At 45.8% G+C, this 18612-nt stretch overlaps 2 protein-coding genes across 2 annotated transcripts; one reads left to right on the forward strand and one right to left on the reverse strand.

The window, feature by feature from the left end:
• Positions 1-267: 267 nt before the first annotated feature.
• EIF2A (eukaryotic translation initiation factor 2A) lies at positions 268-16296 on the reverse strand. Its single transcript, XM_086754642.1, has 14 exons — positions 16224-16296; positions 12921-12990; positions 12516-12590; positions 10722-10840; positions 9526-9625; positions 9025-9107; positions 7617-7690; positions 7332-7476; positions 6543-6659; positions 3975-4546; positions 2529-2645; positions 1515-1643; positions 510-575; positions 268-426 (listed from the first exon to the last, which is right to left on the reverse strand). Exons 1-14 carry the CDS (start codon positions 16249-16251, stop codon positions 361-363), a joined length of 1761 nt encoding a protein of 586 aa, XP_086610768.1. The 5' UTR covers positions 16252-16296; the 3' UTR covers positions 268-360.
• Positions 16297-16449: 153 nt separating this feature from the next.
• SERP1 (stress associated endoplasmic reticulum protein 1) lies at positions 16450-17132 on the forward strand. Its single transcript, XM_086755057.1, has 3 exons — positions 16450-16628; positions 16711-16786; positions 16922-17132. Exons 1-3 carry the CDS (start codon positions 16545-16547, stop codon positions 16960-16962), a joined length of 201 nt encoding a protein of 66 aa, XP_086611183.1. The 5' UTR covers positions 16450-16544; the 3' UTR covers positions 16963-17132.
• Positions 17133-18612: the final 1480 nt, after the last annotated feature.

The raw sequence follows: 18612 nt of genomic DNA on the forward strand, positions 1-18612 counted from the left end.
ACGTCTTCTTAAATATAATAAAGCTATCAAATGGGTAAACCTCATCACCTTCCCTCCTCGCACCCGAACAAGGAAAAGATAAACGCGCAGGCTGCGTCTGCTTTTAGGCAACATGCGTTGAGAACAAGAACATTTCTGGTTGAACAGCAGCAGAACTGGCTGACGTGATACTCGTTACTGGGTTACAGCTTCACACGAGCACAAATCTTTAGGAAAGCTTTTGAAAAGGCAAGTGTGCAGCAAATCTCTGGACCTTTGCATCCTCAGTCATTCGCCAAAACATTTTATTGTGTTCACGTTAATACAAACTCTATTTTGTTTGAACTTTACGTTAACATCACACTGCATTTCCATGAAGTTTTAAAGACCCAGTTCTAGGTCTTCCAGTTCCTGAAGAAGAGCAGTTTCTTTCTGAATCTTCTCCAACTAGAACAAAAAAGCACGAGATGTCACAGGTACAGCTTATTACAAAACAAACCTTGAACAAACCGCACACATCTTAACGGTACCTGATTCTTCTCTAGCTGTTTGCCAGCAGCCGCTTGTTCTTTCAGCTGCTCAATTGCCTTTAGTTTCTGTAAAAAGCAGACAAAAAAAGGCACACAACAATATTGGTGAACCAAGAATAGGAAAAACAGTCTTAGAAGTTCCCGCACTTGCAACTGCCTTTTTTACCAGGAGGCATGTCTCAAGTATGGAAGGCACATTCCATTTGGGCATCTCCAGATGCTCCATCCAGAGACTACCACCAGTAAGAGACATTTCTTTCAACAAAAAACCCTAGAGGACAGAAGCGCTGCTTAGTCTCCAGAATATAAACACCATGTATTATCTCACTGAACGGCTAGATCCACATGTAGAAATTACTCCTCCACTATCACTATCCCTCTTCACGACAATGTCCCTCGGAAGGCCTGCAATATTAATCCAGACAGAGACCATGAGAAGGAGGAGGTAGCCAAGAGGAAAAAGCCCTGATGGATTATACAGAAACAGGAAATATTCTCTAGCCTGAACTGAACAACTTCCATTCTGAAATTATTTACTCCAAGAATTTCCAAGACTGACAACTTCACACCCAAACCATTTACAATTTGGGGAAGAAACCAAAACCACACAGCATGGTTCCCTTCTCAGACCCAAGATCCAATAAACAAGCAGCCCACGCAGCTGCTTTCTAAGCATGAGCGCCATTCAGCTGAACCCCTTCCCCTCAGCGGTGAGGACTGGATGCAACAACAGTATTCCTAACAGGAGACTGGAATACTCCTCTGCGCACCTGCCAGTGGCTTCTACACCGCTGCCTCTGACAAGATCTTTAGGAGTCCTGGCAAGCGAAGCCGTCTACCGTTGTACAAGATGGAAGAGCAAAAGAAGTTGGCTTACAAATTCAGGAAATTACCTGCTACGTAAATGCTATCCTACTGAGCTCAAATCACCTTGCAATCAGACTAGATCTCACAGACCATCTCTGAGAGAAATCTGCTGTTTGTTATGAAAAAAAAAACCCTCACCTTTTTTAAATTCTTTATCTTTTTGTCAACTTCAGGATCCCCTGATGTAACGGCAGGCACGGCACTCCGTGGTGCATTCTGCGATGCTGAGGACTGTGCAGATTCCTGGTTCGCGTCGGCTTTGGCCTCCTGCAGAAAAAATAAACACATTATCTAGAAACTACCTTTGATTACAAAGGGACTGAAAAATTTCTTGAATCTTTTTAAGGGATCCATTTAATATTTCTTCTTTCACTAGTTTGATGGTGTACTCCAAAATTTGTAAGTGACTTGCTTTGATGTATTGCATTACCTATATATATATATGCTTTTCACGAAAAGAGTTATCTATAACAACTCGCGTGCTGTTTCTTGTTTAACTTCTACTTCCTTAAGACACCAACCATACACAGCGTAGGGAAACATCAGTAAGGATGGCATGACAAACACATGCATAAATACTTTATAAAATAGACTGGTGAGTCATTGTCTCTAAAGTAAAAGAAAGGGCTGAAAACCAGTGTAAGAAATTCTAAAAATCTTATTTAAAGAAATTATTGCTTCAGAAGTTTGCAGAAATCAGAAGCTAATACCAAAATCTGATTTTCATCTAGCTAGTCAAAGAACCGCACGCAAAGAGGTGACACAGAACAGGCTGTCTTTGGTCTCCCCGATAACATGCCTCAGCCCTGACCTGCAGAGGGGACACGTCAAAGCAGCAAGTCCGTTCTTACCTCTCACCTAACACTGAAAAACAACTCTGCAGACTGTCTGAAGGTGAAAAGTCAGAATTACTTAGTCTTAACATTAATTTCAGCTAACATTCACAGCAACTAACCAAAGCTGTTATTTTTAAGTCACCCTTTTGTATCTGCTTTAGTCCAACTAAAAAATCTACCACCCTGCCCACAACTGAGCACATGCATGATGTGCGGAGGGCTCTCAGCGCAACTGACAGTCGCTGCTCTGCGGCTGACCAGCGCCCTTTGTGAAAACTAGGTACCACTATCCTTGAAAGAACTACTTTTGCAGTACCTGCTTCGCAGCTTTCTTGGCTTCATGTTTCCTTTGATTTTTGAGAGCTGTTTTAGAGAGTGGCTTATCACTGCTTCCTGACTGTGGTCTCATATTCTGAGGTGGCTCATCCTCATGCTGCAGGATATGCAAAAATAACAGTTACGAAATCTGTATTCCATGTTGGCACAAAAAAAATCCAACAGTGAACCCTCAAACCCACTCAAGACACCACCATGTGTAAAGATGAACCATAAAGGAAGACGAAGGCAAAACAAAGAAAGACGAAGGGGGCAGGGGGGGTGAAGTATGCGCCCTTTCTCTTTCGAGTAGCAGAAGACAGTGTGAAAAGGGTTTCAGACTCATCCACTCTCGAGTTTGGATGGGACTATCCTGTATGTTCTAAATATTTAATGAATTTCTGGTAAAATAACAAAATCATCATGTTTTCTATCTCAAGGGGGAAATAAAATCAAAGAGAAATAAACCAGCACAAAATGAATTAAGCTTGGCATTTTGCTTTTGTTGACAACTTTTTAACTCAAACTCCTAGTGACAAGAAAGAAAAACAGAGCTGCTGGGCGGGGAGACAGGTTGGGGTTTTGGGGGGCAGGGGGAAGGTGAAAAGTGAGGGTTGTTTAGTCTTCTGGTTTTTTTAAGATAAGTCTTAATTGAGGAGCTGGATTGTTTTAACGCGTATGACAAGATTTTTTGCCCATACAAGTAAACAAATATTTTACTTAACATATTTTCTCTGCTTGTTGATCATTTGCAAAATCAGACATTAGCACGATTAACTGATTCCTCACAAGCTGAGCAGCAGTCTTTCCTTCAAAAGGCTCAAACTCAAAGCTCTCTAAGATTTAAACATCAAGGGTGCAATTGTTAAATGTAATTAGTCGCTACTCAACCTACTTTGAAAACTTGCAGAAAAGAACTAGTTAGACAAGTAGGTCACTGTACTGAAACCTGTTTAACCTGCAGCTGACTTGCTAACAATCACATCTTTTTATAGCATGCGAACTTATCAAAAAAAAAAAAAAAAAAGTTGTTGGGAGGACAGTCAACCCCTGTCTAGCTGGGTTTAGACTGCTAAGTCGGGTCACCCAAATGAGAGGCTTCTGTCTTAACTAGAGTATCCAGTTTCACCGTAAACCAAATTTGCAGTTTATTGTTCCCAGGAATGTAGTAGAGTTTTTTTAAAGGCTGCAAACAGCTTTGTAAAAGGATAGTATTTGGACCAAAGAAATTTCAAGGTTTCTAGCATGCATTCTTGCAAACAACGAGCAAAGTGTCAAAGAAGATTACCAAGAAAACCTCCCAAAAAACCCGCAATACTACTGTCAGTCTGATTCCTCTTCTAATGTCCCTCATTAAAAATACACACGTGTTTGAGGTGAAGCTTCAAAAGACAAGCAAAGCAATGAAACACAACAATTGAGTTCAGATATGGAACTGCCTACTTACAAGCTTGGAACTTGCTACAGGTTTGTTTCTCAGGGCTGGAGGTCTGTACGCTTGAGCAAGCTTTGGCTCAGCACTGGGCAGTTCGCTTGCGACCGCCTGGTACTTTACTGCTCTTGCGGGGAACACGCCATCCAAGAAGGGCTGCCAGGACACTTGCCACATTTCTTCGTTTGAGGGAACTTCGTAGTTGTGTAACAGAGAGCCAGTGTAGTGCCATATCTTGTAACCATTGCTGACGCGCAGCCGGGGAGCACATGTAGCTGTTACAATATGCTCCCCGTCAGGACACCAAGCAAAGTATGTGGAATCCGAGGCTACTGGTTTGGAAACGAGTTTGTAGTTTTTAACGTCCCACACTTCCATCTGTCCCCTGAGATTTCCAAATCCTGCCAGCACTAGGATGTGTCCATGGGGGCTATAGTAGGCAGCATTGCGAGGACCGGTTCCAAAATCAAACACAGGGTCACATTTCAGATTAAAAACTGTTGCTTTGGCAGGCATAAAACCATACACAGCACAGAACTCAACAGAATTGGGGTTCCAAACAACGTCATAAATAGGACCGTTTTTTGCTACAGGAAAAGGAAAATACGCAGCCGTTAGGAGATTGTATCTTTCCAGTGCAAGCAAAACCAAAATCAGTATCAATTCTTAACTTCATGCTTTGCTAAAATGCTGTGACCTAATTATTGACAGCTAAAGTGAATTCTGCTAACAACAGAGGTAAAAACAACATTTCATCTTCTGATAATTTCAGTTAAGGTTTGCGACAATACCTGCAGCCATTCCAAATTACCTCCATAGGGTCAGCATCAGCACTCTAATAGTAAGCTTTTTTTTTTTCATGTAAAAAAATTCCTTTATTTTTTTTCCTCCTTATTCAAGTATGATCTCTCAGGACCTTCTCCAACTGTCCCACTGGAAACCTGCAAAACCAGGAGTTTTATACCAGCTGGATACTAGTTCCTCTTTTTTAAAGCTAAGAAATATTGCATAGCTCAGCTTTGTAGAGCTAAGAAATACCAATCCAAGTTATCTTAGGACCGTGCTCACGCACAGATTTTAAAGTGAGAGAGCATACAAAAAATGGTTTTAGACATAGATTAACACTTGATATTGTTGGAAGCTATTTTGGGGGTTAGAACATTAGGAGATACTGAAGAATGATGAATTGGTGACGGAAACTCATGTAGAATGTACAGGGTAAATAAAAAAACATTGGTCACTAACTTTTCATAATCTGGAGATCTTTACCTGTATTTCAGATAAATGCCAAGTGCATTACTGACAATTCTTAAATCCAGATGTTGGCCCAAAATACCAAACTGATTTAAACCGCTCGCTCCTGTTATTCTAAAGCCTCACTATCTTTAGAAACGAGGCTGTGCAATCACACTGCTTGCATGTTTTCACCTTTACAGTTTTTAGATGACATTAACCATATGCAGCTGCAGAGACAGCGGTCTGACAGAAAATGACGTTTCTGCACGTCTCATGACAGGAGGCAGCTGGAGAGATGAGGGCAGCTTTATAGGGGCCTCAGCAGCCAAGGCAAAGGCTGCAGCGTAAGCATGTGTTAGTCAAAACTGGAAAATCCTCTACAAATGCTTTAAAACAAACAAACAAAAAAAAGTGCTTCAAAACTGGACCTCAAAAGTAACCAGAAGATGCAAATCCACAGGAAATGAGGCACCACTCACTGCAAGTGCCACCACTTACTTCGGTTGGAAAAAACAGTTTTAGAAAACAGACATCAGTTTGTTTTTTCCCTTGAAAAGGAATAGCTAAATTAAATGAAAATTAATTATAAACTTCCTGTTAAATAAAGATGCATTGGAAATAACTAACTTCATAGGGCAAAGAAGGTTTTAATACGCATGTAACTGAACAACTAGCATTCTCAATCCAGAGAGCGCTCCCAGAGAGATTCTAGCTACTGAGTTAGAATCCTGATTATTTTTCCCTGGTGAAGTTCGCAACAAAGCAACAGTTCCTGCTACCGCTAGTTTTGCTGCGGAAGGCAAACTGCAAACGTTCTCCCAGTTAGCACCAGTATTGAAGACACTATATCCACAATCTCACTGCAGTCACTCAAGCATAGATAGCCGACACCACCCCGTCCCCAGTGTTTGGAAATACTCACAACAAACGAGGCTCTGCAATCCCAAACAAGACAGACAAGTCTCAGACATTAAGCTCGCTCTCTTGTCCAGGTGTGTCCTCAGAAAACATGCACAATTCCCCTCCTGTGCACCCGAACACCCTCCCAAGCAAATTATTTGTGTATATTAACTGAAAGTGTGTGCTCTCTGCGCCTGACATTAAGACGACAAGTATAACAAAGACAATAAAAATTTAAAAACCCCACATAAAACACCTTACTCCAGAGTAAGAAAAAAAAAATTTCTGGTGAAGGATTTTTTTGTTAAAAGTACTTCATTTTTTTAAAGATTACTTCATTACACTAACAAAAAAAAAAAAACCCATACATTAAACAAAAGCCGCTGAAACAGCAGTTCCCGCTACCGGGGCTATAAGACAAGGAAAAAATGCCCGAGAGCTACTTACGCAGTTGTACGACCGCGCTCTCCCCATTTGTTGCAATGTAGTGCAGAGTTTGCTCTCCATAGTACGAAGCACCTGTTTTATCAACCTCTGTACTAGCTATTACTAGCACAGCAGTGGCTAACAGAATAGACATACCGTTATTCCAATACAACGATTGCAAATTATATAAACTGTTTCACAAACTGCCAGGAACTACTAGAAATTAGTTAATTATGAATTCTAGTTAGCTGCTTGCGTAACAGTGCTATTATTGTTCTCTTCTGAATTGAATTTTTCCTAAATGGAACAAATATCTTCCTGTCTCAGATGAGAAGTGTAAGCTGAGTCTACTGAATTACAAGAAAGTAAACACACTTCTGTAGCCATAAAAAGACACTCATCGAGCCAAGCACCCTGATCAGTCCTTGACCGTGTGAATCATGCCAGTTGTGACACACCTGCGTGTATACAAGTTTACAGACTAAGAACAGTTTATGCTCTTTTGTTGACAGCCTACATACATTATCATCGCAGAATGCAAAATTAAATTTGAATTTGGTATTCAACTGCAAAATTCCCCGACACGTAGAATATTCTCAATTACAACATACAAATCCACGGAAGTCAACACAGGACAGTTAGAACGCTTCGGGCTATCAGAGCGTTGTAACCCTAGCACTGCATTGGCACTAACGGCTGTCTTCAGTATTTACCTGCATATGCAAACCAAACGCAAACCCCGCACAGTGAACAAAGTCATTAAATCCAAAATGGGTGGAATATAAAAGTTTAAACATACAGCTGCCATACCTTTTTTGTTCCATAGCATTGTCACCTTGTCAGCTTTAAAGAAACTCTTATTGGCTAGTGCAGACTGAGGTCCACCAAAGTTGGGGTACTGATAGAGCCTAACGAATGACGGTGCACCTTTACTGCCCGGAACATACACAGCAACCTAAAACAAAGTCACAGTATTTTATTGCAGATTATATTCTTGGCAGCACAGGGTCTATTCGCTACTAGTACCTTGCACTAAAATCACAGTATTTTTTTCAAGAAAATCAAGAGAAAAATTGGAAACAATATCAGAAGTACCTTGGTTGGCTGTGCTCCTGGAGATAACACGAAATCATTAACCTTTTGCAAATGCAGTTTATTTGCAATAGTATCTGGGAAAAAAAAAAAAAAAAAAAAAAAAGGTCACAGACGTGGTGACGTTAATGACAAACCATGTTAGCCTGGATTACTTAACTATTCCTTTTCATGGGTCTGTATCATGGATAACAAAGAACAGTACACGTCATGATAAAAGATTTCTTTTCCTAGGCAAACAACCATTACCTTCCCATTTCATCACACATTTTTATTTACAAAACCAACCTGAACTGGGCCTAGGTCTGAAATATTTAGTGTTGAGAAGTTCAAACAGAAGGAGGCTTCTGAACCCCACATGAACATGGCTCGTGTACTAAACACGGGAGAGTGGTCTTCACCTTATCTGTGCTGACTTCAGAGGAAGCCGCATCAGTCATGTCCAGGTAACAGGCACCGTTACACAGAGCCAGGGATTCTCCCCTCACAGCTTTCCTGGATCAATCTTCCTGACAGGAAGCACTCATAAAGGCCTGTTCTGTGCTGAACATTGCTCCTTTACACAAACAACTTGGGGGAAATGCATTTTTAAAAAGCAAACAAACAGCAGCACCCCTCAACCTTATTCCAGCAAGGAAGTCTGCACTGAGCAGCAGACCTCGTGCTGGAACAGACACTCCACGCTTCCCTAGTATAGCTTCGTTAACATCAGCAGGGCTAATTCTCAGGAAACCACATCTCTCATAGGCTGTATTTTTAGCTCCCAGAATAAATTCTTGCATTGGTTTTATATTTAAAACAAACAAAAAAAAACCCAAAACCAAAAAAAAAAACCAAAACAACCAAAACCACACACCACTGTTCTCCCCTCAGCAGTTTTCTTGTATTCCTTTACATCTTCGTTCTAGTTAATTTTTATCCTCCTGCTTTTTTCTTCCCTCCCCTTTCCCTTTTCCACTTCTATTGACTTCAAATATTCTACCACTAGTAGTAAATTTCCTTGAAAAAATGCTCTAGCTACACAACTTTGGTTTTGCTATCAGTTTTCATTTTTAATAGCTCATTGACAAAACACACACATCCCAAAGAAGTAATCACAGATCATGTTCTCTATTGACAATTTCCTGGATCTCATTAAATGAGAAATAAAGAATCAGGTCTCTTTAATTGAAAATTAGATCCATTTCCTACTAGGTAGGTCACTAAAAAGATAAACAAGGAAGTGAAAACATACTTAATTTAAACTTAATGATTCTGAATTCAAAATTCAAATAGAATTTGGCAATATTTCAAATAAAAAAGAAAGAAAACAGGATATGAGAGGAAAAACTGAAAACCAAAAAAAAAAAACATTCAAAAGAAGATGCCTCTATAGAATGAATGAAACGCTCTTATAGAAATACTTGCGTACTGAAGTTGTTGTTTTCAAAGAAGTGCACTTCATTGTTTACATTCCTGGCACAAATGCTTTCATCATCTGCCCAGCAAGGACACCTACATTTAAAGGAGAAAATTAGGAATGATGCTCATCTTTAGCAGTCTAGGATTTTTTTCCTCCATTTTTGAAGCCAAGCGAGTACAAACATGATACATGTTTCAAGTGGACAGAAAATATATTTATATATATAAAAAATACAATTGAAAATAAAATAAAAATAACTAAAAATATGGAACCAGACGCAGTTATTGTCTCGCCAGCTTTCTCTGTGGTGCAAAATGGTAGTGAATTTGTACTAAGAAATGAACAGTTTTAACTACGTACAAAGATACTCACAAGCACAGACACTTGCTCTCAGCTAGCAGCAGGCAGTATTTTGAAAGCCAACACCACACCAAGAGCTCCATTTACCTGGCTCAGATGGTGGAAGCCACATTTCTTTGCGAACAATTAACATCTGGAAAAGTTATTTACCAGTTCTGCATCTTCTTTTGGATGAAAGACTTCAAACATTTCCCAGTTTTCACATCATGAAGTTGTAGGTTGGGCACCCCCGCTGTGCCGTCTTTAGCAGCTGCAACAAAACCAAGGGTTACAGTAGTGCTCTCTGGGATTATGCCTGTTTCACCACGATGACATTCCAGCTCGTGATTCTACAGGGAACCAAACGTGCGGAAACTGCTTTCAAGCAGCATCCTACCCCCTGAGGGACTGAACCGTAGACTGCCAACTGCTTTACCTATTAACACAAGTCTTTCTAGAGTCTTTCAGTCTGCAGAAAGAACGAACAATTAGGGTTTCTGCTCCCTGTTACAAGACTAAGACACCAACACTAGCACAGCTTTTTGGTTTTTAATCACAATCAAAAGCTATCCTCTTGGCAAACAATGAAGTTCTCCACTCCTGCATTTCATTCTCACAAGAACACAATGCATTTTGACCATCACCTTGCATTCACAGCTCTATCCGCAAGCCATACAAAACGGTTCTGCTGGTTCTAATCTCTCTGTACCCTTCTACTCACTCTGGATGCTACAGCCCGTCTATTTCTACCAGTTATTCAAAGCAGACCTCCTAAGAGTCCATAGCTGGCACCAGTTCTGCCACTTGTGCTGCCTTGTCTTATCCTACAGCCTGTCCCAGACCACTTCCCGCACGCTCAGCTTCTGGCCAGCGCTTTCAGAGAAGCATTTACACTGCCGACTTCAGACACGCAACTTAGATGAGACTGAGGCTATCTAAATCAGGAACACAAACTCCACAGAGCGGCAGAGGAGAGAATAAAGCCCTCTGGACAATGGAGAACACCCAAGTCTCGGACTACAATTTTCCTTGTCTATTTGGGAATATAAACTGCTTGAACAGCATATCATTCAAACACACTCTTTGCACTAAAATCAGTTCGCAGTTTTCAGAAACACGTAATTTACTTAATAGAGTAACTGTTAGTACGTGCACTCTGATTTAGCGTTTGTAAGATGCTGTCAGAAGATGGCAACCCTCTCTCCTCCACTATAAACTCGATTACCCATAGAATTTTCTGTACACCTTCTGTACTGCTCATTGAGCCGATAAATATGCTGCAATGACAAATCAAGTAATGGAAAGCCTGCAAACTGAATCAAAAGACGCAGTTACCCCGTGCACTCTACGGCTGGTAAAATACTCACTTGTATAGGCCTGCCATGTTGCCAGAACATTATTCTTTGGTGAGAATTCAAGGCAGACTGCCTTTGGAAGATCGAAGGAATGCAGTAACTCAGCACTGGTGACATTAACAATATTTACTCTGGAACCAAAAGACGCTATTTCAACAAAACATGCTATTTCAACAAAACATGCTATTTCAACAAAACATGCTATTTCAACAAAACATGCTATTTCAACAAAACATGCTATTTCAACAAAACATGCTATTTCAACAAAACATGCTATTTCAACAAAACATGCTATTTCAACAAAACATGCTATTTCAACAAAACATGCTATTTCAACAAAACATGCTATTTCAACAAAACATGCTATTTCAACAAAACATGCTATTTCAACAAAACATGCTATTTCAACAAAACATGCTTATAATGTTGACTAATAGCCACAGTGACTTTTCACGTATTTGACACTTCTAGATGACACTTCACGAATTTGTAACACTTCTAGATGTGTTCCAAATTTGGCTAATGTAACAAAACTGAAGAGCTTTTTTCCTCCCTGCTTTTACTAAATTTTGCCAGAACGCATTTTAAAACCAGATACTCAAGCGTAACAGAAACTAAGTGACAGCACTGGTCAAAACATAACATGGATTTTTATCTGCAACATTTAAACTCTGAGGCAGAGACAAGATATACTCTGTCCATAGAGAGTTCATCCACACTTCCACAGTGCTAAAGCCGAGCAATGGCCAACAGAGATTCTGACTGAATTAAAACGCACATTTATCCCACGTATTCAATTAAGATTTTGGCTTTTTGAGGCTGGGGGATGCAAGGAGACATGGACAATAAAAAGTAAAGGTGAGATGCCTGAACAAACAAGGTCAGGCGGCACCTCTGAACACCGTATATTAAAGATCTGCCACATACGGAAACCAAAGAAACAAAAAAGATCACATCAAGATGCATCCCAGCCACTGTTGTTCTCAGAAGCTGCATTAGGAGCCCGTTCCTCACCGTCTCACTAACTGCTCCCCCTCAAAAATGAAGGAAGGTGGACAGACAGCCCCCAAAACAAAGAGGCGTGGCAGGACTGGAAAGATTTGCCATTTGGAATATTCTCATTTAAAGCAGGGGCACCTGGATATACAACTCAGGTGTTTGACAAACATTTTTCCCCACATTTTCTGGAAACGGACCTTTCCAATTGACAAAAATAAATTTTTTAATGAAAAATAAAGAGTCTTGATATTTTGGAGAATCAGAAACAACAGTGAAAGTAACTAATACTAGATCTAAGTACCTACTTTAAAATAAATGGTTAAATGGTATTATGAAATACTTTTGCAGATTTTTTTAACCTGTTAGTAAGAATATCGACATTTCAGAAGAAGCCTTATCACCTCTTTACAGCAGCGACCTGTGAGGCGCTCTCCTGTAAAGGATGATCTCTAGGGAACTCTATAATGCTCCTGGTCTACACACAAACGTATGTTTGTACATAAGGTGCAGAGACTCGTAATTTTCTGTGAGCTTTACTGATAGATTAATCCCAGAAAAAAACAAATAAGGCACATCCAGATTCCATGGATGGGGTGCATTATAAATAGGAGAAAACCAGAAGGTATTTCATCTGATATTCAGGAAACAAAGCCACTACTATGAATAATGCAAAAATAAACAGCACTTAAAGTGTGTATGCAAACACTTTCATTAATAGCAATAGCCCGTACACAGAGAAGAGTAAATGAGGCATAACTGATCCAGTTTAGCACAAACTAAACTATTAATATCACAAAATGTACCAACTTTTCTCCATTGCACCAGGCAAAGAGGGAACCATCCTTGCTAAAAGCAACAGCTTTGCAATTTTTTCCAGAGTCCCTAAAGAAATGAGAAATGCACATTAGTATTCAAACATACGGCGTAAGGTAAGGTGTTTTAAACAAAAATAAAAAGGAACACACCAATTTTACTGCTGCCCTCCTGAGTAGCACTTTGTAGCAGTGCAATCTGCTCTGCAGTTGTTCAGTGATTATCATCTGGGCAAGGAGAAGTCAGGCAGGCGTAAAGCCTTCAAAAACATCAATTTTCTAAATTACTAAAAAAAAAATAATCACTTATATTTACACATTTTTCAATTCTAGAGTCTACCTTTGTTTTTCAGATGGTTTATTTTGTGCAGAGGATCAAACCCAGTGATAGTAACAGTACCTTTGAAACGCTGCGCTCTCTGTGAAACTGGGTGGCCCGTTCACCATATAAAGCCCTTCGGATCCTCTCACTGGAAGAGTAAACAAACAACTACTCATTTCAAATTCAGGAACTCATCCAAAGCAAAAGCTTTATCTAAGCTGTGAACCTTGAGACGCACGCACCTTTCCCCTGCTCGCATTTCAGAGGAAGGGCGAGAGAGGGTTGTAAAGGAAACTCGGACCTTAGCACATGCCGAGACTCCCGACTTCCCCCCCGGCCGCTGCAGGCCGAAGACACAGGACCGCGGCAGCGAAGGGGCAGAACTGAGCTGAGCTGTCGGCCCCAGCACCAGAGGCTCTGGCATACAGCACGCAGGTGCTCAAGTTTGCCCTACACCTCTGCACACGCAACAGCAACCAGCCAGCTCTCCCCAGCGGGGAAGGGCCGTGAGCCAGTTCATCCCTCTGACACAGGACAAAGACGGGAGCAGCAGCAGCGCCCAGGGCCGCGGAGCAGAGAGGGACAGACCCAAACCAGGCGCACGGCACAGGGGCCGAAGCAGGGGCACTCCTGGAGCCCACGCCCCTCTCCTGCTCCGGCAGGGCCAGCGACACCGGGCTGCGAGGCCATGCCTGGCCGGAAGGCGAGTGTCCCCGAGGATGGGGATCCACAGCCTCTCTGTGCAGCCTGTGTCCGTGTTCAGTTTCACAGTAAAAGAGGGTTTTTTACATTTAAGTGCAATTTCCTGGATTTCCCTTTGAGCCCACTGCACATCATCCCCCTGTAAGTGAACAAACCCCCTTGGAAAGAAGAGGAATTGTCTGTGTTTAATGAGCAGGAACCTAAACTCCTTTTGATCAAAGCTCATGTAGCATTGGACAAGAATTATGTTTAACATTTAACCTAAGCTTAAAGACAGAAAATCTTGGCCATCGGCCTTATCCATTTAATCAAGGACAAATGTTCCTTTTGGAAGAACAAAGAAAAGTTGGCAGGAGAAAACAGTCGTGAGTCGCCCTCGGGTGACACGGCCCACGTACCGATAAAAAGGGTCGGAGTACTTCATCCGTGAGGACCGCCAGGGACCACCAAGGACACCCGAAGAAAGGAACACATGCACAGACAGGTTTGATGAGGAGCCAAGAATGACCTAATGCCGTTCCACAACCTACGCAGATCAGAATAACTATGTACTAGATAGGCAGGACATGTACGAAGTTATCGTAGAAACGTAACGAAGGAGACGGCTTTGGGCGCGCTTGATTTGTGCAACATCCACCCAGCACCCAGGCCTGAAGTAAAGAGCAACATCTCTCCTGAGTGGCTGTGGACCGGCTTACTGCACACCAGGTCAAAGAACCCGCTTTTCGGACAACACCCTCACTGGATACCACAGAGCAAGAGTCCGGCTTCATCTCGCAGCGAGACCTCGGACTACAGAAGAGCTGCACCTGTGTAAGGAAGGAGCGTGGGACAACATCTCGGCCTAAAATGCCGATGGTCCTCGACTCTCAGCCCTGCCACAGGAGGCACTTTCACGAAGCCTGACTTGCGGAAGCTGAAAATTCTCCACCATTGCGAGAGCTGTGCAGGAGCCCTGCACAATGGAGCTGAAAGGGCTGCCTAGACACTCCCCAAAGCGAGGATTAGCTGCCTAAGCACATGAAGAGCATTTAAAAAAAAAAAAAAAAAAAAGAAAAAAAAAAGATTATGTGGGATTGATTTTTTGCTGACATGAGACAGGGTTTGCCCTACTGTTAGTTTCAACATTGAAGTTCAACGTGGGAAACGGAGAGGACTGTCATACAGCGACTAAAGCAACGTTTTGTAAGGTAGCTCTATTACAAGCGTAGTAGAATCCAAAGTTAAACCACAGAACGGGCAACGGCTACATAAGCACCAGTTGTGTTTTATGTATTTTCCTGGGGCACCTCTACGGAGGTGACAATTTTTTACGGACAAACATAACTCAAGAAAGCAAGATCGGTACTCGCTGACGCTGCAGGCTCTGCAGCTGCATTAGCTGAAGGAAGCGCTAGAGCCAGAGGTGCGCGGGAGGTCTGATAGCAGGACGGCTGCGCTCCGGCTCTGCCAGGTCGGGCTGAACACGAACCACGCGGTGGAAACCACACACAGATGCGGCAACGCCTGGGCAACCGTAACGTCTGCCACCAAACATCCTTACGCTGCTCTTCAGAGCCGCTCCGTTAACTGCCTGGTATCTTTACTTCACCTCTCACAGCACTTCAGAAATTAACAAACGGAAAACCTTTTAAGCAGGAGTTTATTAGCTTGAAGAAAATACTGTTTTGACAGATTTCAAATCTCCGCCTGCTCTGTAGCCCTGCACTTCACTGGAGGTGCATCACGCCCCTAACAGACGCCAACGGCACGTTTCAACAACGCCTTAAACACCATCCACTGGCCTCGCGCCCCTGCCTGGAGCCTGTTCTCTAGGTCCTCCATTAGACTCCCATGAAAAATTACGATCCACATTTACAGCATAGTGTAAACTATAGCAATCCGTCTCAAATGCACCCTGAACAACAGCAGCCCCGCGATGCACCCAGGTGGGGACGGATATCCTGTCATTTAAAGCTTAGAGACCCTGGAAAGGAAAGATACATATCCTTTACGCCATCAGCAACCGCAGAAGAGAGAGGAAATGAAGGAGAACTACTAAAAGAAAAGCCGCAAAAGGCAGGGAAGATGCTTCAGGCAGCTGTGAGCTCCGGCGAGCCATCAGGCAGCCGGCAGCGGCCCCGCCAGGCCGGTCCCCGCGTCCCGCCCGTCCCGGGGCCGCCGCAGCGGCGCTGAGCGCCGGGGAAGCAGGGCGGGGTGGAGGGGCCCGCGCCGCGCTCGCCCTGCCGCCTTCCCCTCCAGCACGGGCTCTGCGGGCGCGTTTCCCGGTCACCGCCGGGCCGCACCAGGGTTACCCCCGGGAAAAGCACCGGCGGGCGGTAACACGCCACCTTGGCGCCCCCGAGCACCGCTCCGCGGCGGAGCCGGGGCCGCGCAGGCGAGGAGGGGACGGGGCCGGCAGCCGGGCGCCCCAGGGGACACGGCCCGGCGAGGCCTGCCCGGCCCCGGGAGCGGAGCGGGGCGCGGCCCGGACCGGCGGGCAGAGCAGAGCACGGGGCGCCGGGACCCAGGGCCGGGCCCCGCCACGCCGCGGCGGCGCGCCCTGGGGAGGGGGCCGCCAGCGGGCACGGGGCCGCTCCAGCCGCCCGCCCGCGCCCAGACCGCGGGCCCAGGCTCGGCCCCGGTCCGGGCAGGTCCCCGCACCCCCCCCCCCGCCGCCGCCGCGCGGTCCCGACGCACCTGCCAGCAGCGGCGCGGGGGGCGCCATCTTGGCGCGGCGGGCTCGGCTTCCGCTTCCGGGTGAGCGGCGGCGCGGCCGGCCCAGAGACGTCCACGTCGCGCGGGGCGGGTGGGGGGGCGCCGGCACGTGACGCGGCGCGCGCTGCCCCGGAAGCGCTGGCGGCGGGCGCGCGGGTTGGCGGCGGGAGGCGGCCCCGCCCGGGGGCGCGCGTGTTTCCGGCGGGCGGCGCCGCGCGGTGCTGACGCTGGCAGCGGGCGGCGCGCGGAGCCGAGCGAGCGGAGCGGCGGCGGCGGCGGCCCGGGGCGGCCGGGGGTCGCACCATGGTGGCCAAGCAGCGCATCCGCATGGCCAACGAGAAGCACAGCAAGAACATCACGCAGCGCGGGAACGTCGCCAAGACCTCGGTGCGCGGGGGGCCGGGGCGGGGCGGGGCGGCGGGGCCGGGCGGGGGCCGCGGCCGCGGTGACGGCGGTGCTGTGCCCGCAGAGGACGGCGCCGGAGGAGAAGGCGTCGGTCGGGCCCTGGCTGCTGGCGCTGTTCATCTTCGTGGTCTGCGGATCAGGTGAGCGGGCGGAGCGGCGCGGGCGGGCGGGCCCCGGCGGCGGGTCGGGCCCCGAGCGGGGCCCGCTGCGGCCCGCCCGCCCCCGGCCCTGCGGGCGCGGCCCGGCGAGCGCTCCCCTTCTCTGCTCTCTTGCAGCCATCTTCCAGATCATCCAGAGCATCCGGATGGGCATGTGAGGGGCCCCGCGCCCCCCGCAGCCCCCTCGCCGCAGCGCAGCGGTGCTCGGCATCGGCCGTCCGGCATTCCAGGTCCCTTCACCAGCCATTCCGAGTTTTCTAGCCCGTGCCACAGTGCCTTGAACAGCACCACATGTATAAAGCAATAAAACTATGTTGTTGATCTACAATCGTGGACCTACTTATTCGGTGAGGTATGCAGTCACGTGCGGTGTCGCTGTGTTAAACCGCGCGGTGTAGATGCTTAGGCATTGACGTCTGCTGTAACCGCCGCTCCTGAGGTCTGTTTCAGTCTCTGTACAGCTGGAAATGGTTGTCTAAGTCGGAAGCCAGGATTTTCATAGCGGCTGGAGTACGGATGCGAAGCATGGCCACAGCGGAGCGGCTGGGCCGAGCGGCGCTCTGTAGCTTACCTCGGTGACTCGTCCTCCCTGTACGCGTAGAGTAGTCCTACTGCAGCATGTGGCAGTGCGTTAGCGCTCAAACGCTTACCACGACGGGAAACGCTGTCCTATACCTCTTGTCCTAATAAATACGAAATGCTTGTTTGTACAGACTTAGCGGGCGTTACTCAGTCGGGAGCCGGCGTGACCGGGCAGCAGCTGTTTCTGACACAACCCGATGCTGCAGTTTCACAAGCCCAGCCCTGCCGGCTTACCGAGCCCCTCCTGGCCGCGGGCCGTGACTGTGCTGTAAATACTTCTTGGACAACTTTCGACAAGTGGTGGTAGTTTTAAATTTTACTGTGTTGTACGGGAATGTTTTGTGCAGGTACAGGGCCCCTGCCCCTCCTGCCCACAGTTCTGCTTTTATGTGCAGCGTCTGCAGAGTGTGGCATGTCTTGCAATGTATATGTAATCCTATTTAAGGTAAACGCAGCTTTCAGCTCGATTTCATCTAACGATGGATCCAGTATTTAACTGCTTCCCTGTGGATGATCACAGTTGCTTCCTAGTGATACTGAAAAGAAAAGAAAAGAAAAAGCCCTCCTTAGGTCTGTAGCGACTGTAACTGCAGATCGCAGCGGAAATCGCTGCTATTGATCGTATTCTATGGCTGGTGGCCCCGGCTCTGCATTGGCCTCTTGCTGTCTGTTGTGGCAGACAGAGGCGGGCTGAGACCGCTCTGCTGTTGTACCCCATTGCTAAAGGAAGAGTTCTTTTTTCGGGTTTCTTTGAAGAAGACAAATTAAAAATCTGGTTACGCTAGAAGTAATAGAAAAAAGTGTCTGTAGAGATTAATTAAATGCCTATTAGCCGTGGAGGAGCAGATCTTTTGTTTGGTTGTCATGTTTCCGTATGAAATCATTGGGACGGGTGTAAGCCGGCGCGGCCCAGAGCATGCCCCAGAGCCTAGCGTACGAGGTGACGTGCATTCCTTGTTCTCGGACGCTCGTGTTTTGTAAGTAGCGGTGGTGGGGGGCAGTATGTATAATGTCTGATTTTAAATAAAGTTCTTTTCAAATGCGAGTTGTGTTCGTTTTGAGGTTGGCAAGATGGTGCCTTACTGCGTCTTGAAACGAGGCCGCTTCGCCCTGAGCGCAGCTTAATTAGCTTCTTCCCCGAGGGGAGCCGCAGTGCCGCAGGAAAGCCCCCGTTCGGCTGTTCGGGGGCCTGGGCCGTGCCCGTGCCACGGCGTCTCTGAGCCGTC

The sequence above is a fragment of the Chlamydotis macqueenii genome, chromosome 9, assembly GCF_036417535.1.
Source record: "Chlamydotis macqueenii isolate bChlMac1 chromosome 9, bChlMac1.mat, whole genome shotgun sequence".
Classification (NCBI taxonomy): Eukaryota; Metazoa; Chordata; class Aves; order Otidiformes; family Otididae; genus Chlamydotis; species Chlamydotis macqueenii.